At 37.6% G+C, this 27914-nt stretch overlaps 1 protein-coding gene across 1 annotated transcript in view; it reads right to left on the bottom strand.

Moving 5' to 3' along the window:
• MGAT4D (MGAT4 family member D) overlaps positions 1-27914 on the bottom strand; it is a 44184-nt gene that overhangs the window by 8722 nt on the left and 7548 nt on the right. The window contains exons 2-7 of the mRNA XM_058550111.1: positions 19675-19833; positions 16942-17079; positions 12415-12548; positions 9884-9930; positions 2715-2828; positions 911-986 (exon numbers count right to left, since the gene is read on the bottom strand). Of these exons, the coding sequence (XP_058406094.1) occupies positions 911-986; positions 2715-2828; positions 9884-9930; positions 12415-12548; positions 16942-17079; positions 19675-19833 (668 nt within the window). The remainder of the gene's footprint in view (positions 1-910; positions 987-2714; positions 2829-9883; positions 9931-12414; positions 12549-16941; positions 17080-19674; positions 19834-27914) is intronic.

The following is a 27914-nucleotide window of genomic DNA, read 5'->3' on the forward strand; positions in this document are numbered from 1 at the left end:
CTCATCCACAACTAGCTGGTTAGAATGACGGTGCCAGTAAGCCTCAAAATAGTTCTCCATAAGAAGGGGGGGGGGGACCTAGAATTTTATTTTTTAATTTAATATATATTATGCATAGTCTATAGACTAAGAAGGCCTCATAAATGATTAGGAGAAATGTGGAAGTCCCTGGGCACAGTACCAGAGCACAAAATAGAATTGTGTTGTTTCAAATTTGGGAAGAGTACATTGGCTGGATTCTCATGTTGCTATTACATTGCCACTAACTAGGAATCAAAGGGATTCTTTTTTTTTAGTAAAAGAGAAGACCTTGCTTCAGGCCTTTTTCTAACCCTCTCTCTCTATTCTCCAGTGATATTCCGCAAACTCTTCTCACAACTGCACATTGTCTCATGTAGTGAGGTATATACCTACTGTTGGGAAACATAACATTATTTAACAATATGCAGGAATTTAGGGAGTACAAACTATATATAACTGATTTATTTCACAAATACAATAAGGCACCATAGAACTGTTACTCATAAAATGTGAAGCAATGTAGGGTAGCAATGATATGCATATACGTGGACATATTATAATAAGTGCTCAAAATATGCTTGTTTAATTTAATAAACCGTGGACAGAGAAATGTAGGCAGTACAATTTCCATTTTTTTCTAATTTGAGAATTTTTTTTCAGTTTGCTTCAGGAAACTATAATTTCCTCTGTTAATAGTGAACCCAGCAAAAAGACACATATATAATCAATTTTAAACTTCCTTTTGGCATTTTAATGTAATGAGTATTTTCTATTTTCTGAGTATAAAGTAAGGTGAAGGAATATAATGAGGAAGGACGGAATCAAAGGATGGAGGCAGAACATAATACTTCCACTTTAAATTATATATATATAAATACCAAGATCTTACCTGTAAATAATACATGGCCTTGGGCTGGGCATACAGCATCAAAAAACAAATATCCAAAACTTGTTTTATTTGCCAACTAAAGATGAGTAATAAAATCAGTTACTATTTGCCATTATTTAATTTTTATTTATAAGCACACTTCAGTAATTAAAAACAAACTTTTTTTTATACTTTGCTAACATAAAGTACTATCTACATTAAGTGAAATGGAATATGTCACACTAAAAAGTTTCCCATCTTTATTCAGTGGACAGTATCTGCCATTGCTAAACTAAGATAGGCATAATCCATTTATTTTACGTTTTGGTCCAGTTAAATCTTGATCTACATAATAAAGTTAATATTCTTTCTGATCTTAGGTCTTGTTCAGGTGAAAGTATAAAGAAACTTTATTCTAATTTATTACTAAACTAGATACTAGGCCAGTTCCTGAAGAAACAAAGAGCAACATAAAATGTATTTTTGCCCTTCTGGGTCTAGTAACCTAGTATGAAAAGATAGAAAAATAACAACATTAAACCAATTAGATAAGTGCCATATAAAGATACTGACAATGATGACTTACAGTAAGGTGGGGAGGGTGGAGGAGAAGGAGGTAGGACATTCAGTGCAGAGGAAGAGTGTGGCAAAGGCACGAAAAGTATGAGAGAGCATGCCACCATAGATCTAGAGCAGAGAGAGTTGATGGAAAGGAAGCTGGTGATGGTGAGGTTGGCAGAAACCAGATCATGAAGGATCTTTTATGACATGCAGGAAACTTTGGACTTGATCTCATATGAAAAAGTCTTCTGGCTACAGCATAGAGAATGAACTGAAGGAGAAGCTAGGCTAGGCTATGATTAGGAAAAGCAGATAGATCTGGAAGGCCCTGAACTAAGTCTGAGGCAGAGGAATGGGGATGAGAGGGATGATATGGAGAGAGATTAAGAAAAAGAAATGATAGAGACATAAAGGGCAGAAGGAAAAACAAGGATCTAGAATGACTCCCAGCTTTATGACTCTAAAAACTGGGTATAATGTGGGTCATTGATTAAAAGCAAAACAAAATTCTTGGAAGATTTCCAGATTCTGACATATTATTGATTATTTTAAAACAAAACAGCACTAATAAGTTTCCTGGGATAAGACTTTTTTCTGAATTCTGACATGTCTTTTGCTCCATTAAGTTTTGAGGAACCAAATTATTACATTTCTTGTAATACTACCACATTTATAACCAAACAATAATAATCCTTTGTATATGTATGGAGCTTTTAATTTTTCAAAATTCTTTCATAAATACTATCATATTTTATTCTCACAATGACTTTTCCAAACACGTAATATCGATTTTATGATACACACTGGAAAGTTGAGGAAGCTAAGAAAAAAAGGCTAAATCACCTGCCTAGGTTGATCAGGACACAGAAAAGCTGGGACTAGAATCCAGGTGTAATGATTTATAATCCAAGGCTTTTTTTTTCCTTCCTTATGCCTTTGCTAATTATTGTCCGTAAATGTGAATATAGATAATCAGTGGTGTGCTGGTGGTAAATATTCAACAACTGTCTCTCTGTAGGGTGGGGACAGGGGAGGGGGTGAGGCCTGATTTGTAGCTTTTGCCCATTTCCGTCGTGTAAATGCTCCTGATTTCATGCTACCAACTGGATGTCACTGAACACAGAATTGGGAAGTAATGCATAGTCAGCTTTTGCAAGCCAACAAGAGCTGGCTGTATTTGAAATAGGATCTATTAGATGGTGAGACCAACATTTCATCAGGTGAAGTTAGTTATTTAAGGATACTATTTTCTAAAATGTCATACCTCTTTAATTTTTGCGAGTCCTCAGTTGGTGGTTTGGCATGTAACATGTTTGGATAAAAGAAGGCAGGTATTGAAATGACCTCTAAGGATCCAGACTTCACTTGCCTTTTGAATCTATAAGTAGAAGTAAATGGAGGCTTGTAATTGAATATTTGATTTACCAGAATAACACAAATACTTAAAAAAGAATTTCCTTATTCATTTCCACCTAAAATTTTTATTTGAATTATTTCACGTTGACGCATGATATCAACATCATAAAACTAATACTTTTTAGCCAAAGTATTTCTTTTATAAATTAGTGACAGACATATCAAAAAATTAAAATATACCATATAAAATTCATTTCCTCTCATAAAAATTATAGATACTTTGAATTTTTTAAGTTTGCAATCAGATGTGTACTCTGACAGATACAAGATAATGAAACTAATGAGTTAGCATAATACAGTAACTGCAAAAGAGAAAGAAGAGATGATTTTTTAAGTGCATAATTTTAAGTTTTATTAATAAGCCACATTAATAGCAATGTGGCTCCTGAAACTAGACTGCCACAGCAAGGATTAAGTGTGACACTTGTATAATTATTAGAATATATGTATAATTTTTAGAATATTTATTTTTAAAAGTTAATATTTATAGACCAACAAGGACATCACTAAAATGCATAAAATATTGCTTAAAAAACTGTAATATAAATCTTGTACCATCAAGGTAAAGGATGGGAAACCACGCAGAGCATTTCAAATGGTTTTCCTCTAGAGATAAATAATATGATGTTAAATGAGATCTAAATTTAGGCATTACATTATTTATTAAAATATTAAAGTCTCAGGAAAATGTTTATTTTATACTATTAGGTGAAAAACCAGGACAGAGTTTATATGCATGATCTCAATTATGTGCAAAATAGGCAGCGTTTATTTGCATAATTCCAATTTGCATAGGTTTCAGTTGCCATGTTGTAGTTAAGTAACACCAGTCTCCCAGTCATCATGGTATATTTACTGTGAATAGCTGCATAAAGTACCAACTTGGCTGCTGGCTCTTCAGTTCACAAATCCTTACATAATCATCATCATTATGATTACATAAATAATCATCTTGTCACTTCTTTCAAAGTCTCTTGGTGACTGGTCACTGTGCATCTCTTATTCAGTTCACTTACAGACAGCAAAACATGTAGCTGTGTTGCTTCCTTGTCTCCCAGCAACAAATCCATGTGACATTGAACAAGAATGGATAATCAAAAGAGGGAACTGGCCAACAGATGAAAGCGCAGACAGGGATAACGCTGGAAGTGAATTGGGATGTGATTAGAAGAGAGCTGACCCTGGGAATGTTGACACTTCTGCCACTCAGAGAGACTCTAGATACACAGCCACAGGCACTCAGTGAAGTGAACTTATCTGACATAAACGAGGAAAGTGGCTGTAGTGAAGAGGATGTCCCATAGGACGTGATGCTGGCGAAAACCTTCACATTAAAGGAATGCTCAGAGATATTTCATAACATCGAGAATTCAAATGATAAAACGTGGGAGCCTGATCCAAACTCAGAAAGGATATGACAATTTGCCGAGGCATAAAAAAGATGTTCGCTCCATATTTTAAGTTATATGACAAGAAGAAGGCAAATACTGTTTAAACTATACTCTTGATAAATTTTCTAAAGGAAATAAAATACTTTATTATCAATAATTCTCATGTTTTAAATGACAGTTTACTAAATGAATATTGGCTTTACTATATTTTTCAGTTTTCTAAACATTTATAGTTGACAGTAAGAGAATATTGAATGTCTTCACAAATGTTTAAGGTGATGGAACAACTGTAATTTTTCCCATTGATTGTTAATATTGCCTTGCATGGTTGCAACCTGCACAACCATTTTTATGGTCCCATATTATCATGCAAATCAAGGATTGCCTGAATATGTATAAACACACAAAGAAGAAGGCACATGCTTTTTTAGCTGTGAGTCCTTGGAATGTGGACAGCTATATTCCTTTCACTTGCTTTTTAAATAGTTTCCAGCTGTTTAATAATAGGTATGTATCATGAGCATGGGGTAGGAGTAGCATCATGTGCCAGAGAGAATGTGGGGTTAGACCCAGAAAAGTAAATGCACCAATTTTGCTTCCTTCATCTTCAAACTTGGTGTGAGTCATTTACTTTCTCTCACGTTCAATTTCCTCGACTGTAAAACTGGAATAGCAATACACACCTGGCAGGGAAAGAACGTTCAAAAGACACACACGAATTCTTCTCAGGCTCTATGGTTATTTATTTATTTATTTTGGTGGGAATGTAAATGGGGGAGGATAGGGGATGAAAATGTTACTGGCTGCCCTCTGATTTTATGGTATATCAAATGGAAAGATTTTTAAAAACTAATTCTAATATGTTCCTTGGGGAGTAGAAAATGCTGGTATGGAATAAAAAATGGGGAGTTCTGCTTGTTTGCTTTGGGGTAAAACTTTAGTAACATAACGTCTACATTTTTTTAAAGTGAAATTGTACAACTTTAAGCCTTAAGACTTTGTATAGCAATTAAGAATAGCAGAAGCAAGTGAAAATAACATCAAGTTGCAGTATATGTAATCATCAAAAGGTCTGGATTACAGAGGTTAATAAGTAAATTTTGCCCGCTAGACAATTTCATCCAAAGTCCAAAGCAACAAAAGTCAAGTTACAAGTAATTTCTACCTTGATGGTATAATTTCCCCTTACTGATGGAGAGAAAGATTCCAGCACGGTTTTATTCAATCTGTCTTAAGCAAGACCCTTGGAATGCTGTGTGTGACACCTTTCTAGGACTCTTTAACACTTTCCTGGCTTGTTAAGTTATGGATAGCGTTAAAAGTCTTTGAGATAATGATACCGGAATTGCTAGTTGCCAATAACTGGAGAAAATGATATAACTGTAGGTTGTTGCTATTATAGATGAATGATTTTACCTTATAGTCACATAAGAGTGGAAAACCTTACAGCTCTACAGTTTGGTATAAATACATAGTTATATACAGTTTCATGTAAGGTTATATATAACCTTAGTTCCATCTTTTAAAAATTACTATATCATCTCAAATTTAGGGCCAATAAAATATAGAGCAATCCCTCATTACTGCCAATGACAAGACCTAGAAAAAGGGTTTTGGACTAAATATATGTTTGAATATGTAAACGAAAAGTTATGTGTCTACATTAACTTAGATACAACCACATATTTAAAACTTCATATTCTATAATGTGCTATTTTTAAATTATAGTTTTATTCTATTCTCACAAAAAAACCCAATTTTATTCCAACTCTTTACCCTGCATTGTTAACATCAATACCCTTATCCTCACTAGAATCACTTTTTGAATCATCTGACATAGTTCTCTGGTACACTTGATCTTCAAGTCTAACTAAAACACAGCAATTTCTGAAATCAGTGGCATTGTCTCTGAACATTTTATAGCAAAACATAAGTATTCTCATACATTGAGTAACATTTTCATTTGTGATCTCCACAAATAACCACATACCATAATTCTTTTTAAAGTCATCTTCAAAAGTCTTGCAATTATGTGGTCATATCCCCAGGAACTGTCTGTAAACCTTTGCCTTCTTTTTAACTGATTCTGTCAAGAATCCCTTGTAAGGATACCAAACTAGCAGAGACATAAGTCATTTAAGGCTAATGTGTTTTCTCCAAACAGTGGTTTATTATTGAGAATAAAGCAACTGAGAGGGTATCCCGACAGGAGAACATTTTAAGGATTCAAGTATAAGGCAACTTTTTCTGGGGAATCTTTTTTGGGGAAAACTTGACATACATACATGGTATTTTATTTTATCTTGCTCAACTCCATCTCCCTATGTGCATATCACCTACTTCAAGCCTTCATTACTGCTCTCAAATTCATTTACCACCAACAAATCCGTCATTCTCAACATATGATCTTACCTCCTTCGCAGAGAAGAGAGCAACCTTTAAGGAGAGAATTCTTTCATTTCACCCTTCCTCCCCAAACTAATTATTTTTTTCCACTCTTTCACTTGTTCTTATCTCTTTTTTCTTTAGTTTTAGCTTAGTCCTGCCTAAATCTCCTCCACGTGTACCTTGCATCCAGTTCCCCGCAAACCTCGCTCCATCAGCTTCTCTCTCTCCACTAGAGCACGTATAAAACACTCAAGTTACTCCCATCTCAAAACCTCCCCAAACATAAGTTTTCCCTCAAGCTAGTGTGTTTTAACTTTTCTTCCCATCATTAAGCTTGTTGAGAATAGTCTAATACACGTTTCAAATTTTTATTATGAAAATTACCAAACACACACAAAAGTAGAGATACAATGAATCTCAAATCACCTGATTTCAACCACCATTAATTTTTACCACACTTGTTTCATCTATGCAGCTCACTTTTTTTTGCTGAAGTGTTTTAAAACAAATCCTAGATATCATATTTCACCCTTAAATTCTTCAGTGCGAAAATCAAAAAGGGACATTTACATAACCACATGCCATTATCACACATTACAAAACCAAGAATAATTATTTAACATCACATAATACTCAGTTGATAGTCAAATGTCCCCAGTAGTCTAACAAGTATCTAATGGAGAGGGGGGTGTTCAAATGAGTATCCACAAAAATCTTCTCATTGTAATCGAGTATCTCTTATATCTTTTTTTTGTTTTTCCCGAGGAAGATTCACCCTCAGCTAACATCTGTTGCCAATCTTCCTCTTTTTTTGCTTGAGGAAGATTAGCCCTGAGCTCATATCTGTGTCAATCCTCCTCTATTTTGTATGTGGGTCGCCACCACAGCATGGCTGATGAGTGTGTAGGTCTGCACCTGGGATCTGAACCCATGAACCCAGGCTGCCAAAGCAGAACATGCTGAACTTAACCACTACACACTGGGCTGGCCCTCTCTTATATCTTTTTACAACTATTATCTAGACCAGTCACTTTAGTTTTTCTTTCTTTCTTTCTTTCTTTTCTTAAATGCAACTGTCTTTTTAAACGAACGGGTTCAGTTGTCCTATAGACTGTCCCACATCCTGGTGGTTTGCTCCAGATTGCTTCCTCTATTCATTGTGTATGCTCCAAACTGGAATTTAGTTCTAAAGGCTTGATTAGATTCAAGGTTGTTTGGTTTTGTTTTTTGGAGGGTGGTGGGCAATGACTCTCTCTGTTATTTCATTTCTGTATTTCATTTGCATCAAAACAGGAGGCACGAGATCCCTGACTGTCTGGCTTCCAGTGATACTGTGCTTGATCCAAGGTTCAGGAGAGGGAACTTGATCCCTTCGTGCTGATCGCCCATCTGCTCTGAGCCCACACTCTAGCACTCCCGCTCTGCATGTATTGTAGGGCCCAGGGTCTGCATACCACAGTCCCAGGCTCCTTTGCTAGCTAGCTTCCAGGTAGGTTCTGCCAATGGGAGGCAGTAAGTAACAAGAGATTGGAAGGCAGTAGACGAGGAGGACATTCTTCCTACTCAGGTTTCAGGTGAAGTCTCCAGCAGCAGCAGGATGGAGCAGCAGTGATGTCAGCACTGGCAGGAGCGACAGCGTGGTGGAGGCTCCAGTTCCGACAGAGGTGGCACCACTAGACCCTGCTGTCGCAGCATTTACAACAGTGCAGCAGCAGGTGCAGCCCAAGGCCAGATCTCATATAACCCCATCTCCCTTTATGTTTCTCCCCTCCCTTCTTCTCCCTTTTGTTCTCTCAGCCTTTGTAAACTTTGTGACCAATTTCTTGTATTAAATTTCCTCTATTCACTCTTTCTGAACTACCAAGAGTTTTCCCATTTGGACGCTGACTGGTACACCTTCCTTGTAAAGTTCCCTATCCACCTGTCACTTAATGACATGCCTGAATCAGTTGCGTTTCAAAATGGTGATTTTCTAATTCTACTCATTCTACAGTTATTAGCTGGAATTCCTTTGACTAGAATAACGTGGCCTCATCCACTGAAGCTATTTGTTCAGGAAAAAACAAAACAAAACAAAACACTTTGCTGGCTAAACCAAGCATGTCTGTTAGCCAGATTCAGCTTGAAGGCCATGTTTGCAACCTTAGTCTGCAGCATAAAGTGCTTATTCCTTAGCATGGTCCATAAGGCTCTTCATGATCTCATCACGGCCTGCCCTATCTCCCACCAATCCTTCCTCGTTAATCGCAAATGTCCATGTTCCAAGATATACTTATATTTCCAAAAATCTAGCATGCTCCCTTTTGGGCCTTTCTGCTTTCTCAAGCAATTCTATTTGCCAGGCATTCCTTTTCTCTGTTTGTCTGCCTGAAGATTGTCTGCTTACACCTTTAGGCTCAGCTCAATTATTACCTTCTCAACAAGTCCTTCTTGATATCTGCAGGTAGAGTGAAATACTTCCTCCTATGTTCTCATAGTGCCTTACTCATACTACTATGCTAACACTAGCTCTCTTGCTATGACTTGTTTTATTTTTACCAGTTGTATTGCCCACTTGAACATAAAGATTTGAAAGGCTAGCTCCATTATCCATTAAACATCTTGCTTGATAAATAACTTCATATTGGTTCATCTGTATGTGTTCGCATCTCCCGGGCTGCGTACAGCAGGAGATTGTAAGCAGATGCAGTGAAAGTAACCTCATACAGCAAGGAACACAAGAATTTTTTTTGTGAGGAAGATCAGCCCTGAGCTAACATCCATGCCAATCCTCCTCTTTTTGCTGAGGAAGACTGGCCCTGAGCTAACATCCGTGCCCATCTTCCTTCACTTTATGTGGGACGCCGCCACAGCATGGCCTGACAAAGCTGCGTCCGTGCGCGCTGGGGATCCGAACCTGAGCTGCCAGCAGCGGAGCGCGCGCAATTAACCACTACGCCACAGGGCCAGCCCCAAGAATGTTTTAAAAATAATCCAGTAGGCTTCTCTCAGAGGCAATGGATTTCATGGGAGAACAGATATTATAACAATAATAACATGAAAAATATGGATTTCAATAGGTAGATAACCTACAAAATTGGGGAAAATTATAAGTTATACTTCATTACAGCTTAGACAGAACTACAGGTTCTTTCTGCACAGCTACACTCATTAAAAGAATATGGTCACTAATAAAATAATATAATTGGATAGAAAAATGAAAGAATAGCTATTTTTAAATTTATCAAACAGTACTTACTTTTTTGTAATCATGTCAACAACAGATTTTAAATAATCTTCATTACTCTAAAAATGAGAAAAATATTTTACTGAAACTAAGCATGTTTCATAGTTTTACTAACACGTTTGCTACATGTAAATCTAGTTTATGTGTGGAATGTCATTATGTCCTAATCATTTCTAGTGTTTTCACTTTCCATAAAAGAATTTAAAATATCCATGTGTCTAAAAGATCTGACTTGAATACCAAAAATATTTCATTCTCCCTTTGTCACATTATGAAATATGACCACACATTATTTACACTTAAAAATTTTTTAAATTAATACGCAAAAACTTATGTACCTAAAACAGCTTTGTCTTAAAATTGGGATAGCTTATTTCAAAGAATCGATCTTTTTGAAAACGTCTTCATTTTACTCGTATTATATGACAACAAGCTTACTTCAAAATTACGCCACATTTTTCCAGACAGTATTACTCAGCTTGACTCCTAAATTTTTTTTCATCAACAAACTTTGTCTACTCTTCATCTAACATTATGCTAGATTAGATGACAGCCTCATTTGTAAATAGCTTTTAGTGGTTTATTCTCAGATAATTTTTTTTACATAACTGATGGCATTTACAAGATGTAGCCTCAGGGCCTACAAGCATTCCCAATATATTTTGGGATAATGAAAATATTTTGAATAAAGATAGTTCTATTGTCAAATCTGAGTACTCTGAAAGGCAACTCTGAATGTATATCATTAGTTTGTTTAACTTATTATATTTTAAACACAGTACTAAATTTACACTTCTTAAGTATTCTATATTCCATTTTAAACTTGGTCCCCCAATATTTTATTATTGGTCTAAACATTTTAGGCAGATGTGCATTATGTCAGCAGCAAAGAAATAAAGATTATAATATGTAACACAGGGAAATATGACAAAACATTTTGGAGATTATGTATATGCTTCCAATATTAAGAAATTAAACTTGGAGAGAATAATTGTTTAATCTTTTATTTATATTTTCCTATTCTTCAATTGCTTATTTTGTTTGGAGTTTTTTCTGCATTCAAAGACATGTTTATTACAGAAAAGTCAAATAATAGAGAAAAGTATAAAGAAAGGACAACAAAGATCCTTCTAACTCCCAACATCCAGAGATAACTATTATTTATATTTTGGAGACCATCATTGCTCATTCTCTTTTTTTCTTTATACATTTCATCTGTCTGTATATCTTTTTTCCTCTTTCCTTCCTTCCTTCTCTTTCTATCACATTTTACATAGATAATATTACGTTAAACGTGATGCTTTGCAACTTTTTTCACTCAACAATATGATGTGGACATCATTTCATGTCAGTGAATTTAGATATTTATTCTCCTTTCAATGGTTACAGATTATTGCAATGTAGACATAAGTATTTAATCAGCCTCTTGTTGGTAGATATTTTGGTTGTTTCCAATATCATGCTTTTATAAAGCAACAGTGCACTTAAAATCCTTGAAATAATACTTATTGAACACTTACCACGTGCCACCCATGATTTTAAACACTTCAAATATGTTAGCTAATTTAATTTCCAAAACAACCCTGTGACATGGGTAATATGATCATCACTATTTTACAGATAAGGGAAGTGAAGCACAGAGGAGCAAAGTAACTTGTTCAAGTTCACAAGCCAGGAAGTGCAGAAGCTGGCATCTGAATCTTGGCTATCTAGACCCAGAGTCTATTCTCAACTACTGTACTACTATACTGTCGTATTTTTATTATTTTGAAATTCTTGCCTGTTTATCTCCTTGGGATAACTTCCCAGAATTGAGATTTCTGGGACAAAGGATATACACATTTTAAATCTGATACATGCAGCCAAATTCCCCCCAAAAGATCTTACGGTGTTAATATTTATATAGTACTTTATGGTTTTCTGTGGCATTAGAGGCAAGATTGAAAACTTTGGGGCCATTAGAGGGACTTAGATTTGAATCTGTTCTACTAATTACTCCATGAGTCACTTACTTTATTTAAGCTCCAGTTTCTTCATCTGTAAAATCAGAATAGTAATACCTACTTTACAGGGATGTAATGCAGGTTATAAATAATGTATATAAAAATTGTCCACAATCCTTCAGAGTTCTTCAATTAATGGTAGTTATTGTCACTTAACGTAAATTATCTCCTGATCCATATATCAACCTTTTATTGGGCTGGGCAGATTTTATTACTACAGCCTCAACTTTACTGTTGTGTTTGTAAATGTAATTTCTGGACCATATCGTATACAAGGCTCCTATTAACATATTTAACAACGCAATCCTATTTCTCCACATGGAACCATTCTATTTTCTTTTTAGCTTTACGTATTTAATTTCTTCTTGGTGGTGTCGAACAAGTATTAAATATATTGTCTGTCACCCCAAAAAGGCATCGATGAACTGCTTTTTTAAATTTAAGAAAAAAATTCAAAATGATACAGGGATTACCATGGAGGAAGAGTATTTGGAGACTACAGGTTGGGAGTGAGGAGAGCTACGTATTTTTCATACATACATCTGCAATAGAGACAATCACCACAGAGTCCTTCTCTTCTGCAAGAGTCATCCTGGAGATAACAGAGGTCAGTGTTTGCTTCAGGTAACTGTGATTTCCTCTGTTAACAGTGGAAATGCCCAGCGCAAAGGAAACTGCAGACGTAGGAGTATGGAATCATCATTTCAAACCACAGAGAAAAACATAATTTAGCATTAATATCTATGCTTATTTCTATGTTTGGGTTAGTTGTATGGTCATAAAAAGAGTGTTTGAAACTGTATTACAAAAATACTTCAAACTACTGTTAATTTATATCACATATTTCATTTTCCGTTTGAGGAAATTTCAATTTGCAGTGGATTGTTAGTAAATGCACTAAATAGACTCCAAGATATTCTCATGTTGGAGGATTTGGGAAAAAAATAAAACTAACCACTCTCCATTTATTATAGCTTTCATCTAACTGGATACAAAATGTCATACATTGGCTCATTCTCTACTCTTCTTCCTAATGAGAAACTGGAACTCAAAATAGGAAAAATACTATGAAATACTTTCATCTGTGAAAAAAATGTATGAAGTAATTTCCAAATGATTTGATGGAATGAATCCATGCCCCTAAGTGACTTTTAATGCACAATAATGACTGAAGCACTGGGAGAAGAGACTCCATGTTATCCTAAATAAATATTAAGATTCTGCCCAAACTAAGTCTTGGCTGCACCCGTGCCTGCTGTATGAGCTTGGGCAAGACACACAGCCTCTCCAGTTCAATTTCCCCACCTTCAAGCTGGGGATAAGGACTTCCAGAATGGCTGAGTGAAGAACTCAGAAAATCTTCTCCCTAAGAAGAAAAATAAAACTGGGAAAAAAATTGTCAAAACAATCAGGACCGTGGTATACAACAGACTGAGAAGCATTTATTTAAGAAAAAAATATTGAACTTGAGTGAGAACAGAAGGAATCAGTATTTCCCTGATTACTACTGAGTTTGAACATATATAAAAATATGTTTTTGGCCTTTGGGTATTCTTTTGGGAAATCTCTATTTAAGCTCTTGCCTATTTCTCTATTGAGTTGTCTGCATTTTTCTTATTGATTTATTGATGCTCTTTATATATTCTGAACATGACCCCTTTGTCAATTATGTGTGTTACAAATATCATCTCCCACTCTTGGTTTCCTTTTCAATGTTTTACCTCTTTATGAATAGAAATTCTTAATTTTAATATGGTGCAATTTATTAACCATTTCCTTTATAGTTAGTACTTTTTGATTCCTGTCGAGAAATCTTTGCTTATCTTCAGGTCATAAAGATATTCCCCTGAATGTCTTCCAGATGGTTTATGTTTGCCTTTCATATTTAGATGAACAATGCAAATGGAATTGATTTTTATGGATGATGTGAAGCGGGAGTCAAGTTTCAAGCTGCGGGATCCACTCTAAAATGCAATTCCTGGAATGGCTTCCCATGCCTTAGGACAAGGAATACACTTACAAAAGTTTACAAGGCCCTTAATGACCTGGTCCAGACCTACCTCTTCTGTTTCAACTACTTCACTCCAAACCAGTCTTACTTAACATCTGTCAGCTTCTCAAATTGACCAAATACCACTCTCTCATCTCCAGGCCTTTGCACATGCCATTCCTTTTTGCCTAGAACATTCTTCTGATTCCTTGTGCTAATTCCACTCATTCTTCAGATTCCTTGTGCTAATTCTGCTCATCCTTTCTAAATTAGGTTGGGTGTACCAGCTATGTATTCTTACTTCGTCTCTCATAGTACTTATCATCCTTTTTGTTTTTACCCATTTGTCTTTCTAGCTGGAATGTAAGCTTGGTGAGGGCAGACACTGCTGCTATCTTGCTCACCACTATAAGTCCAGCACTAATGTAATGACTGGCACATAGTAATGTCAATAAATTTGGGATGAATAAAAGAACGGCCAAGCCCCTTGAATTATTTGGCCTCTGCCCCATGTCTTACTGCCCATACCTCCAGTCCCAATTGTGCACACAAGCCACACTTTCTTTCCAGGCCTTCTTGCTGTTAGACCTTTCACATTTCTTTTCCTCTACCTGGACAACCATCCTCCACTTTTCCACTATCCATCACCTACCTTTCCCCTGCTTAGCCTATTCCAATTCTTTTTACTCTTCATGTCTCAGCTTAGATGTCACTTCCTCCAGAAAGTTCTCCCCAATTCCTTGAGAATAGATTACTTGGCCCACCCTTGCATTTCCCTTATCACAGCATTGGTCACTCTATATTATAATTGCTCTCTCATTTGTCTCCATGAGGGTGAGGTCCATGTCCTGTTCACCACTATATCCCCAGGGCCTAGCAAGTGCCTGGCACAGGGCAGAAGCTTGTTAAATGAGGGGACATGAGAGACCTCACAAAAAGGTTGTCAGTTAAGCTGAAAAGTCATACTGGAAAAGAGACTTACATGACAAATTAGTTGTAGGTTGACAGGAGGTGGTGTGCTCATTATAAGCAGTGACCAGCATGTGCAAATACATGGAGGTCTCAAAGAGTTTGGTCTATTTGTGGAGACTGCTAGTGGTCTGGGGTTGCTGGAAAGGGGAGAAAGTGGCATAAATTGAGATTTAAAAGATATAGCCTATTGTTCATATACCACGTCCAGGAGCTAACTTCATCCTGTATGCACTGAAGATCTCTTGAAGGATTCTGAGCAAGAGTTGAGCAAGATGAGTTAGTCATTTTAGTACTTACCTTTGAGGAAAGTATGGACTGACTTTAGAAATACTAAAGTCATGAGAAAAACTACATGTCTATAGAAATAGACAAGACAAGAAATGAAGGGCTCAATAAAAAGTAGTTATAGAGAGGCTATAAAGAGCAGAAATTATTTGAGATATACTCAGAAGATAGAATAAATAAGACTGATGATAGAGTCCCCAGTAGGCCATGCTACGGGCTGCAATACTTTTGGAAATGTTTTATGTGTTAGAATGCTTTAGTTACCAGGAACGAAATCTCCCTTTATATTACCTCTGGTAATGAAAGGTTATATGCAAGCTGGTCCTCCCAAGAACCTAAGAAAAGACACCAAAGGGGCCTCACAAGAAGGATCAGTATATATACAGCATGGCTGGAAATCAGGAAACAGTTGGGAAATTGGAAAATTATTCAGGATTTAACACAGCTCTGATTACTGGGTTATCTCAACACCCCAACCCCCCACACAGGAGTTCTATTGCTCTTCCCAATTATCAACATCTCTCTCCCTCTTTCTTCTCACTCTATATTATGGGCTTCAGCTTGTCTTTGCTGACGCTTTTCCAAGGCTGTGCTTATTCTTGGTACCTAATATTGTATAGTTTCTATGAATTGGGTTTTTTTCTGTGTCTTTCAACTCCTCTTCCTGTAAACTCTAGCTTTTGTCCAGCATGCACTCTCTCATACATTCAAACACACGAGTATAAGCAGGTATATGTGCATATTTATACGCCACAATCAAAATACTCCTAAGAGGGAATCTGATGCAGTTAAAGACTTACAAGTGTGATCTCAAAAGGTTCCTTAATCTCTCTCCAAGCCTCAATTTTTTTCAGGTGTAAAATAGAGATAATCATGGGCCTAATGCATTGGGTTGTGAAGATTAAAAGAGATAATGAAAGAAAACGTAATAACTCAGTGTATGGCACACATCGAGAATTCAGTCAACATTAAACAATGTCATCCAGCACCCCCATCCCAACACAACAGGCCTGTCAGAGGCATGTGACATAGAACAGCACTGCTGATTCCCTAGGAAGCACCTAGAGCGAGGTCAGCAACTTTTCTACAAAGGGCCAGATAGTAAACATTTTTGGCTCCTAGGTCATACTGTTTCCGTCACAACTACTCAACTTGCTGTTGTAGTGTGAAAGCAGCCACAGACAACAAGTAAACGATGAGCATGGCTATGCGCTAACAAAACTATTTTAAAACAAGCAAATTTGGCCCGTGGGCTCTGGTTTGCTGGCCTCCGACCTAGAGTGACTCACTCATTGGAATGAACGAGGTTTTTGAGAATGGCAGGCATTCTGAGACTTGGCCTCAATATCCCTGCTTCTAACTCAAATGCTTTTTCTCTTCTTCTATACCTGGTGAGCTTGAACTCATTCTTCAAGGCTTAGCTCAAACATCACCTCTTCTGTAAAGCTTTTGCTGACTTTGGTCCCCAGAAAGAGGGGGAAATAGAAAGATAACCAGCTAAGAATAGATTTATCAAAACCAAGGGAGAAAAGAGTTGCCAAGCACTTAGCAGATGCTCAATGTATGTCTGACTTACACTGACTTATTTTCAAAGCATCTGTATTTAAACTGAATTTGAATTCAAGTCTCCCAATACTTAGTGAACAATTTTTTCTGCCAGACAATATACTGATTTCTGGTAATCCAAATTAATGCCAGATAGGTTGGTGGTCCATATATCAACCTGAGTATCATTTTAATGGATTACATTTTAAAACTTAAAAGCAGGTTCCCAAAGATCAAAATATCTGTTTTGATTTTCCAATTCTAAGTTTTCTTACCGCCTGTTTTCTCTTTGCCAATGATTACATCAGGATAAATTCTGCCTACTCTCTTTAGATGAGGGAAAAAGAACTTTAAGACTTCAAATGTATTAGATACTGTTTCATTCTTATCTGATGTATTCACTTTCTTCTCAACTGAAAGAGAGAAAAAAATAGGGCTTCTGAGTTCACAACTATAGGGATTTTTCTCCCTCTGGTACAATTTTCTTAAATGAGAGTTTGTAAATTAATTCACAGATTAATTTAGTATTCAATATATAAAAGAAATACTATTAAATGTAAATTATGAAAGTCATAAGGCTACAAAATATAGCTCAAATATTACTGATTCATATTTATTTAAATATATAAATATTTATACCTTATTTAAAAGGTAATATTTAAGCCTAGCACTATGAGCTATACAATCAGAGACTAACAGAACTGTCAGTTCCAAAAAAGGGAGTATAACTGAATCAGGCTATAATTGATCTGTTCTGCTACTTTGATTAAGACCACATCATTAAAGTTTATATCTTTATAACTTCATTTTGTAGCCCCTCAACATTTAATGACTCCATTTGTACTATTCATTTGAATTTGCCTCTACAATTTTGAAAAAGAACAAAGTTAGAGGACTCACACTACCCAATTTTAATTCATAATATATAATACAGTAATCAAGTCAGTGTGTTATTACAGTAAAAATAGATACATGGACCAATAGAACAGAATAGAGAATCCAGAAATAGAGCCACACAAATATGGTCGATTAATTTTTGAAAAGGTGCAAAGGCAATTCAATGCAGAAAGGACAGCCTTTTTGACAAACAGTGCTAGAACACTTGGACATCCAAAGGAAAAAGATTGAACCTTGACCTATACTTCGCTCCATTTATAAAAATCAACTTGAAAGTTTCATAGGCCTAAATGTAAAACCTAAAACTATAAAATTAAAAAAACATACACATAAAAGAAAATCTTCATGACCCTCGGCTAGGTAAAGAGTTCTTAAATACAACATCAAAAGCATAATACATAAAAACTGATAAATTGGTCTTCATCAAAACTAAAAATCTTTGCTTTCTGAAAGACACCATAAGGAGGATGAAAAGAAAAGTCACAGACTGGGAGAAAATATTTCCAAATCACATATCCCCTGATATGTACCCAGGATATACAGAGAACTCTCAAAACTCAACAGGAAAACAAACCACCCAAGTAAAAAACACGCAAAAGATCTGAACAGACATTTCACCAAGGAAGATATATGGATGGCAAGTAAGCACATAAAAAACGTTCAACATCATTAGTCCCTGGAGAAATAGAACTTAAAACCATGACATCAGAATGTCTATCATAAACTAGAGTGACTGGAACTCTCACACATTGCTGCAGGGAATGCAAAATGGTACCGTCACCCTGGAAAACAGTTTGGCAGTTTCTTATAAAGTTAAACATACACTTACCACATGCTCATCAATCCTAGCTATTTATCCTGAAGAAATGAAAATTCTCTTCATACAACAACATGTACATAAATGTTTATAGCAACAGGTATTTCTAATCACCAAAAAAACCAGAAAACAACCCAAGCGTCCCTCAATTGGTGAAAGGATAAACAAACTAACCATTGTACAACCATACAGTGGAATGCTACTTGGCAACAGAAAGGCAAGAAAACAACTGGTCACACAACAATTTGGATGAATCTAGCGAAGTGAAAGAAGCCAGTCTCACAGGGTTACACATGGTATGATTCCATTTGTACAGCATCTGGAAAAGGGAGAACTAGAGGAACGGAGAACTGATCGGTGGTTACCAGGAGTTAAGAGTGGGGGAAGCATCTGACTACAAAGGGAGAAGCACGAGGCAGGACTTTTTATCCTAGAGAAATCCTGTCCTGTATATAACCACTGAAGGTTGATATACAGGACAATATAGGCTTCACTTTGGCTACAGTGAGAATAGAGAGGTGGGTACAAGACCAGAGAGAGAGACAAAAAATAGGAGTCTGTTCAGATGAAGCACGAAGGTGGCCCGACTAGGGTAGTAGAGATGGTGATGGAAAAATGTGGACAGGCTTGTGAGATACGTAAGATTATGAATCGACAGGATTGCTTATTGACTGACATGGAAGGATGCAAGACGGAGAGGGAGGAGTCAGAGATGATGCTCAGGTTTCTGGCTGCTTCTGTTGGATGGATCATGGATGCTGGTGCAACACAGAGAGAGAAAACACAGGAAGATCATTTTTGAGGTAGAGATGGGAGGAAGTGTATCAGTGATGTCTCTTACCTGATTTTTGCATGTCTCACAATAAAAGGACAAATACTGATTTAGTTATATTTACTGGGAGAAATGCCCTAAAATCAGAAAGCATACGGGGCCAGCCCCGTGGCATAGCAATTAAGTGCGTGCACTCTGCTGCTGGCGGCCCGGGTTCGGATCCTGGCCCCGCACCAACTCACTGCTTGTTAGCCCATGCTGTGGCCACGTCCCACATAAAGTGGAGGAAGATGGGCATGGATGTTAGCTCAGGGCCAGCCTTCCTCAGCAAAAAGAGGAGGATTGGCATAGATGTTAGCTCAGGGCTGATCTCCCTCACAAAAAAAAAAAAAAAGAAAGAAAGAAAGAAAAAAAATTTAAAAAATAAAATAAAATAAAATCAGAAAGCATAAAATCTAAACTTCCAAACACAAAACATAAAACAAACAAATCACCATACACGAAAACAAAAGCAACACAAACCTAAGTCTGCTAATAGAGTTTCTCTCTGTGTAATTTCATACTTCATTTTATTCAAGGCTTTCACCAGTTCTTGGCGATTTCTTTCAGTTTTGTTTTTTAAACGTAGTATATTTTCCTTAAACTCCAAAATATGCTTTCTACAATTAATTAATTGATTACCTGCAAAGAAAACATATACATTTATGTTCATACACATACAATGGTATCATACAATTTCCTATAACATATAACAAAAATGTAAAATATATGCTTCAATATAGCTATATATATATAGCTCTCTATATATGTATATATATAGTGCTATATACATATAATATATATGTACATATATATACACACCTAAAAGACTGAAAATAAGAATAAAATGTTAAAAATATCTGAAAAGTGGAATTACCAGTGGTATTTGCTTTATTACTTTGTGCTTTTCTATGTTCTCCAAATTTTCCATTTTGTGCATGTATTAGATTCGTAATTAGAGAGAAAAACCAACTGAGCCAAAAATTTTATTTCTAAGAATTTATCTGAAGAAAATGACCAGAAATATGTACACAGATTTGGCTCTAAGGATGTTCAACATAGGCAGCATTGTTTATCATTATAAGAAAATCAGAAACAACCTAAGTGCTGAACAATGAAAATATGCTAAATAGATTACAGAATATCATTTTAAGAGCTCTGACGGCTCTGGTGTTATATAACGTATAACTGAAGCCCAGTTTTGCCACTTAATATTTGCGGCAAACCTTCAATAAGCTGTTTAATTTTTGTTAGCCTCTGTTCCTTCATGTGTAACTGAAAATATAAAAATCCCTGCCTCAGAGCTGTGAAATGTAATGTGATAATGCATGTAAACCAAGTGGTAAAGCACATGAAAAAATGCTTTGACAAATGTCTAATAAATATTATCTATCAATGGACTACTCTTCATTCATGTAAAAATGGAATACCATGCAGCTATGAAAACCACCTTGTACAAGAATATTCAATGTTGTAAAAACTGTTTTTTTTAAACAAAACTATGTATAATTTCCTTTTTGTAAAACAAAGTATATGTATATATAGTAAAAAAGAGAAGAGTAAGTGTACAAGTTTATATTTTGTTAACATATAATCTTTGGTTTGTTGGATCACTTTTTATTTCCTATTTTTACAAAATTCTTTTGTTTCTAAAATCATGTTGCATTGCTTCTATAATCAGAAAAAAGTTAACAAATAAAAAATTAAGCACCACTTATTTGCCAAGTGCTCTGTGCCAAGGGAAATACAAAAATAAAAAGGATAAACTTTCCTTTGGAAATGTATAGACCAATTGGTAGAACTAACTTAACTGATAATTTAAACCACTGTGATCTTTCTGATGTTACAGACTCCCTTTTCCTTGAGTTTTAACTAATTAAGCACACACAGAGATAACACCAACCCCAAACAGGGGCTATCAGCTTTATTCGGGGCTTTCTGACAATGGGTGTACTGCAGAGTGCATTGGGATGTCCTACCTCCCCACCCAAGTTAACGTACCCCTACTCCCACCCTGTCATTGAAAGAGAAGCGGGACAACAGTGGAGCCGCAGCCACAAAGGGGATGACATCACACGTCCTTACTACTTTGGAGGAAAACGTAAAGAGGGAGCTGGCCCTTCTTTCAGAGAGTATGTAAGACAGATATTACAAGAGAACGAGTCAGGGATGGCCCAAGTTGCCATTTTGGTTCTGCCTCCTCATCAATGTGACCAATAAAAGTCAGGTCTGACCAATCTCACCATTCAGATTAATCTCCTCGTCTTCTGAGAGAGGAAATGAGCTACTGGGAGAAGGTCCAGGAGTCCACTTTAAAATGCCCATTCTAGGAGAGCGAAATGGAAGATATCCCCTTGGAGGAGACATGGACACAGTAGAACAAGGTTTCAAGCCCTGGGATGTAGTGATAATAGTATGTACAGGGGACGGAATCTAGACAGCTGGGAGGGGAGAGGACAGGAAGTTGGAGGATTCTGGATGACATGATGCCTAAGCGGACCCATGAAGGAGCGAGAGTTAGACAGTCAAGGGAAGAAGAAAAGGCATTCTAGTTGAAACACAGTGTGAGAAAGAGGCATTCAAAACGCAGTCTCTGCAGACCTAGAAGCTGTTCATTATCTCAGGGACAACATGGGGAAAATTCAGAAGTGAGGTTAAAAGAAGGATCTGTTTATGCTGATCTTTTTGATAAGCTCTGATAAGGAGCTTCAACTTTTTCGTAAGACAAGTGTTTCTCAAACCTTTCTTCTAAAAAACCTCTAATGCCAGTGAATTTAAATAAAAGGGATGCAGATGAAGGCATAACCTGAAATAACCCATCATATTCATAGAATTTCTGTGAAGTTTCTTTAAAATGTGTGCAAATTTTGTAGCCCATTCCACAGTATTATTTGTTTTCATGTAAAGATAATGGAGTCAATCTCCACTACCCCCCAATTTTTTTCTCAGGTGACTTTGTATGTTTTGGAACACCACTACAGACTATCATGGGCACACCTATTTCAATTGAGAAGCATAGCTGAAGACCATTAGGTGCAATACTTGTTTTAGAAAGATCATTTTGGTGGCCATATAGAGGATTGTTTCAGGAAAGCAAAACTAAAGCCAGAGAAACCACCAGTTAGGAACCTACAGTTATAATAGTTTCATGTGAGAGATGATAAAAGAATAAACCAGGGCAGAAAGGATTGGGAAACAGGGGATGAATATGACAAATATCTGAGAGCTTTTACTGGAAAAGACTTAGTAACCCGACTGAGAGAGAGGAGACGAGAATCCCTCCTATGTTTCCAACATGCCTACTAGATTTCTAACCTGGTATTGGATCTGAATTGGGAAAAAAGAAAAAGGAGCAGGGCCAGAGGTAGTCATGACGCCTGTGAGACATCCAAATACGTGGCAAACATTTGGCTATCTGACTTTGAAGTTCAAGGGAGAGATTAGGGCCTGTATTATAGATTTGAGAGCAAACGAATTAAGATTCACTTATAAAATGGAGCAAGAAAATGTAGTGATAAAATACTATCCCAGTCTTATCTCCTGCTGTTTCCTTCATCCCTGCCTCGATTCACACTAGCCTTAGCCTAGGGCAGAGAGTTCAGTCTTGAAATCCAGCAAAGTGCCTAAGTGTCTGGTTCTTAGAGGTCTTGAATCCCTGGCCGTAGGCACAAGTGACCCCTCTTGACAGAACTGTGTATCCATCTTGCTGGTCCCATTCACCTTTCAGACAGGCCAGCTTGGAACAAAACTTGTGTCTTGCCTGAGCTACCTGACTGAAGATACGAAGCAGCTAATAAACTAATATCTTGATATTTCTCTGCCAAGCCTCAATGGATCATCCACCCCAAGACACAACAGAGGAAAGTAAACCACTGCTTCTCTACTCTCGAACAAGATATTTTGTCTCTTCCCCTTGGGTTGGAGAGATCCTCTCTACTCCAGTCCTCACCCAGACTCAGCTGGTTCCCTAAGTTCTGTCATTAGTGATTCCCCATTTCCAGTTATTTGACACTGAGTCCCCCAAATGCAAAACATTTTCATATTATATGGGTCCACAGGGTTTGCATCAATAGAGTTCACACACAAAGAAGTAGATTCGGGTATTGTGGATAGTTGGGCTTGCTGAAACACGACAGTGGAGGTCTAGGGAAAGACTCGATTGGCTAAACATTTCAGAAATTGAGAGTTCTGGTAGTTTTCCAGCAGTGGGTGTTGCACAGAAGTCCTGACTTGCTGTGGTACAACCACTAGAACTCAAGGGTCTAGATCTGTCGTCTTCACTAGTGAATGGGTGGTGGCACAAGATATATGGATTCCCCCCTCAATCCACCTCCAGTGAAAGGACAATGACTAGTAAAAGGCACTGCTGGATCCCAGCCACACTTTACTCCTCACATACAAATCACTTGGTTAGGAAAAGATGGAGGAGTTGCTGGAAGAAGGGAGTAGCCATTTATGAAGATGGGGGAAGCAAGTTTTGGTGTGAATATCAGGAGTTTGGTTTGGGACATACTAGATTTGAGATGCCTATTACGCATCTCAGTAGGCAGCTGCACATGTGAGTCTGGAGTACAGAGAATTGGCCTGGTCTGGACATATGAATGCACGAAGATCTGTGTTTAGATCCACGAGATCACTAAAGGAATGAGGACGCATAGAGAAGAGATGAGGCCCAAGGACTAAATACTGGGGCCCTCCAAGTTATAGGCTGGACAAACGAGAAAAGGCCGGTAAAGAAGGCTGAGATGGATTAGCAGTGAGGCGGGAGAAAACTCAGGAGTGTGCGGAGTTCTGGAAACCAAATGAGGAACGTGTTTCAGGGAGAAGAGGGGGATCAACTGTCAATGCTGTTGAACAGGACACAGACGATGAGGACTCAGAGTGCATCAAGAGACCTAGCAATGCGCACTCCCTGGGGCCTTGACGAGACTGGTTTCTGTGGAATGATGAAGGTGGAAGCCTAGCTGGAGCAGGTTCAAGAGAGAACAGGCGGAGAGGGCTTAGAGACAGGAGGTCCGCACAACTCTTTCAAGGAGTTTTGCTGTAAGAGGGGGTAGGATAATGGGGCAGTAATTAGAGTGAGGAGTGGCGTCAAGAGAGAGTTTTTCACTTTCCTTTTTAAGATGAGAGAAAATAGCATGTTTGTATGCTGATGAATATGATCCAGGAGAGAAAAATTGATGACACACGTGAAAGTAGACAAGATGGGGTGGGATCTGGTAGATGAACAGAGGAGTGGGCTTTAGCCAGAAGCACGGACAGTTGTAGCTATAATAATAAGACCGAACACAGAGTAACTAGGCACTAGTTACCCTAACTAAGGTGACCTTCCCATTGATTATGGAACTTTTGGAAGCTCTCCTCTTATTGCTTCTATTTCTAAGTGAAATAGGGAGCATAGCCATCAGCTGAGTGTGTGTGTGGGGGGGGTGGGACAAGGTATTAGAGACTTGAAAAGAAAGAAGTATGAAATAATTTTCTAGGAAAATAGGAGGATGGATGGGACAGGAAAGTGTAATATGATCTTGAAGCAGCCTGCAGGACCCACCTGAGGTCAGTGGTTATGAATTTGAAGTGAGACTGTCACTATGGCTGTTTATTTCACTCCAGTCACATTCAGTCATCAGGGTACAGATGACTGGATTTCACCAGGATTGTGATTTAGCCGAGTGGCTATGACTAAGTGAGAGAGAACAGGGTACAGATGACTGGATTTCACCAGGACTGTGATTTAGCCAAGTGGATATGACTAAGTGAGAGAGAACAAGAGAGTTGAGGGTGTATCCCAAGGAATTATTATGATTGTCCATGGAAGTTAAACTGGGTAAGGAAGAACATGGTGGGTGAGGGGTGTGAAAAGGTAGATGAATCTGCAGATTGTAGATCCTGATGTGTCAAAGGATTGTCAGAGTTGGGGTATTAAAGAGAGTGGCCTGGAAATTTGGGAGGTGGTGGTCAGAGACTGGGATGCTTGAAATGGAGATTATGGAAACAAAGAAATTATTGCTAATGAGGGAAAGTGACCCACGAGTTTGAAGATGATTGCACAAGGAGAGAAAGTGGGGATATCATTTCATATCATTAGAGTAAATGCTGAGGCATTTGGGAAGAAAGGTGGCAGAAAGATTTGGAAGCAGTGATGAGAAGGAAGGAGGACATCTACCCTGCCTTAGTACAAGTGGTGTGGGAGAGAAAACAACCGCTATTTGAGAAAGCCCACAGGAGAAGTAGTGTCCTCAGGGAAGAGCCAAATTTCAGTGAGAACAAGATGGTGAAGGAAACTTTAGAGAAAAGGATGAAGACACAGGCAATTTTAATAATGACCATGAGCTCCAGAGAGCACAAAGGGTTTGGGGTGTTGGGAAGGGTTGGGGGTAGAGCTGGAAAGATGGGGGCACAATATGTAGATCCAGGGGGATTAGAGTCCAGAAAAGGAGGAGCAACCTGGGAGTCAGAAGCCAGGATAAAGGGCTTAATGCAATCAGCCTTGATGGTCTCAAGGAAGAACTCGACGACGAGATTGTGAATGCTGGGAAGAGAAAGGGACGTGTATCTTGTCAGGGGCACAAGGAACTCTGCGGTTCTTTCTTGATCCTTATTGATGGAGATGTGAAGGCCAGGGGTGGGGGTCTTACTCTGAGCATTCGGGTCTCTGGGACTTCCTCTTGGCCCCTGATGACAGAGGCACGGAGGCTGGGAGGATGAGGTCTTACCCTGAGCACACAATAGGAGCTCCCTATTGAATTAGCTGCAGTCTTGGAAATCTAGTAATTTTAGCTAATGCATCGTTGGTCCAAACAAAATCACAGTTCTGTAAGTAAAAAAGAGTCTGCGGTTGTCTTCTGGATAGACTACCTGTGGTGTTTGCCATAGTCAGGGAGATAGCCCAAAGAAGTCAGGAGCATACAAAGGATACGTGTGTGTGCACTCGCGCGCGAGTGTGTATTAGAGTAGAAGTGGGAGGATGGGAGGTTGAGGTAGGGTAGAAAGGGTGTTCCTGAGAAACAAGACTGTAACAACAACTGGTTTTCAGCTTTCTTGAATAAGCCAGCTGGACTACAGCTCTGGATGACTCAATATCGCATATACGGCTACAGGGGGAGTGGAAAACCAACAGGGGCAAAATGGATAAAAAATTAAAGGAAAAACTTTTGTAATCCAATAATTTTCTACCCAGATAAGCTTTTATTCATGCGTAAAAGCAGTGGAAAAACATTCTCATAAATGTAAATGGTACTTACATATCGTTCTTGAAAAAATATACTCAAAAATGTCTTCCAGATAACTGAGGGAGGAATCAAAATAAAGAATTCAAAGTAAAGAAAACATGGTATAAAAGTATGAGAGGTACCCATAAAACCATTAAATATAGAGATTAAATGTAAATAGTTATTGTAAATATGGTTACAAAATGGAATATAAAGACAAAAAAATTTTTAAATAAGATGTACATGGTAAAGAAAATTATTAGAAAAAATTTTATAATTCTAGATTAAAGTAGCAAAGACCAGAGAGTTGAGGAGGAGGGAAGATGAAGAGGTGGAAAAAAAAGTGCTAAATTATTAGATTTAAATGGAAAGAACTCAAAACCTTATTTTTATTGTTATTGTTCTGATCATTAATACTTACCGAAATACAGGTTCCAGTCTACAGTAAATGTAATTACTGGTTACATACCCTTCTCCCTAGTTGCTGTTCACTGTTTCCTGGCCTCCACACCAGCTCAAGGAGAAAAGGCTGAGAGATGGGGCAAGGCAAAGTGGAGGACAGAGACTTAGCTGGAGGTCTTAAAGGATCACAAAAAAGATGAGGAGAGAGAGAGGGGGGCAACTGTTCTCTTCAGTCAATCTTGTGTGGCTCTCCTCTCTTCACCCTTCTCTTTCCCTCATTCCTTCTCCATGCAGTTTCTACAGTAAGACAGGACTCAGGAGATCTTCCTATCTACTTAAGTCTCTACACCTGGAAGGCTCTAGCAGACATTCATAGTCACCCACTAATACTCGTTCTTCCATTTTATAGCGGTGGAATGTTCAACTGGGTACACAGCCACCCAATTAAATACTTTATTTCTCAGAGTCTCTTGCCTTTGATTTGGCCATGTGATTAGGCTGTATCCAGTATGCTGTGAGTAGAAGTTGATGTGTGTACCTTTTGGATCTGACACTTAAGGAGAAGAGACGTATCTTTCCCTTCCTCTTTTTACTCATCTCTCTGGTGGAATATAAATACAGGTGACCCATCCCGGATCATGCAGATGAAGACAACACCCTAGAGATGGAGAGCAACAAGTTGGAAGGAACCCAAAGCCTGGAATGAGGTTAGTGAGGAAAATCTCCACACTAGCTCCTTATTTAAATGTTAACCCATTGTTGTTTAACAATGTTCAGTTGTTAACACATCTGAACTTGCATTCTAACTGATACAACGGAACTAGCATATGGCCCAGAGGAAATGAGGACACAAAGCAGCTTCCAACCTGGGCTGCTTTGTTAAAATATTCAAACATCTGTTTAGAGAAGCAATATATATGTTAAAATTTTAGAAAAAGGCACAGAAAAGAAAAATAACCCATTGTAATCCCACTGCTTGAAGATAACCACTCAATGTTTTGCTTTACAGGGTTCTAGACTTCTACTTACTTTTTTGTCTCACATTGTCATCTAAATGTCAGATATAATAATGCAGGGGAAAAAGCATTAATGCCTGAAACAGTGACTACCATA

The sequence above is a fragment of the Diceros bicornis genome, chromosome 11 (genome assembly GCF_020826845.1).
Source record: "Diceros bicornis minor isolate mBicDic1 chromosome 11, mDicBic1.mat.cur, whole genome shotgun sequence".
NCBI lineage: Eukaryota > Metazoa > Chordata > Mammalia > Perissodactyla > Rhinocerotidae > Diceros > Diceros bicornis.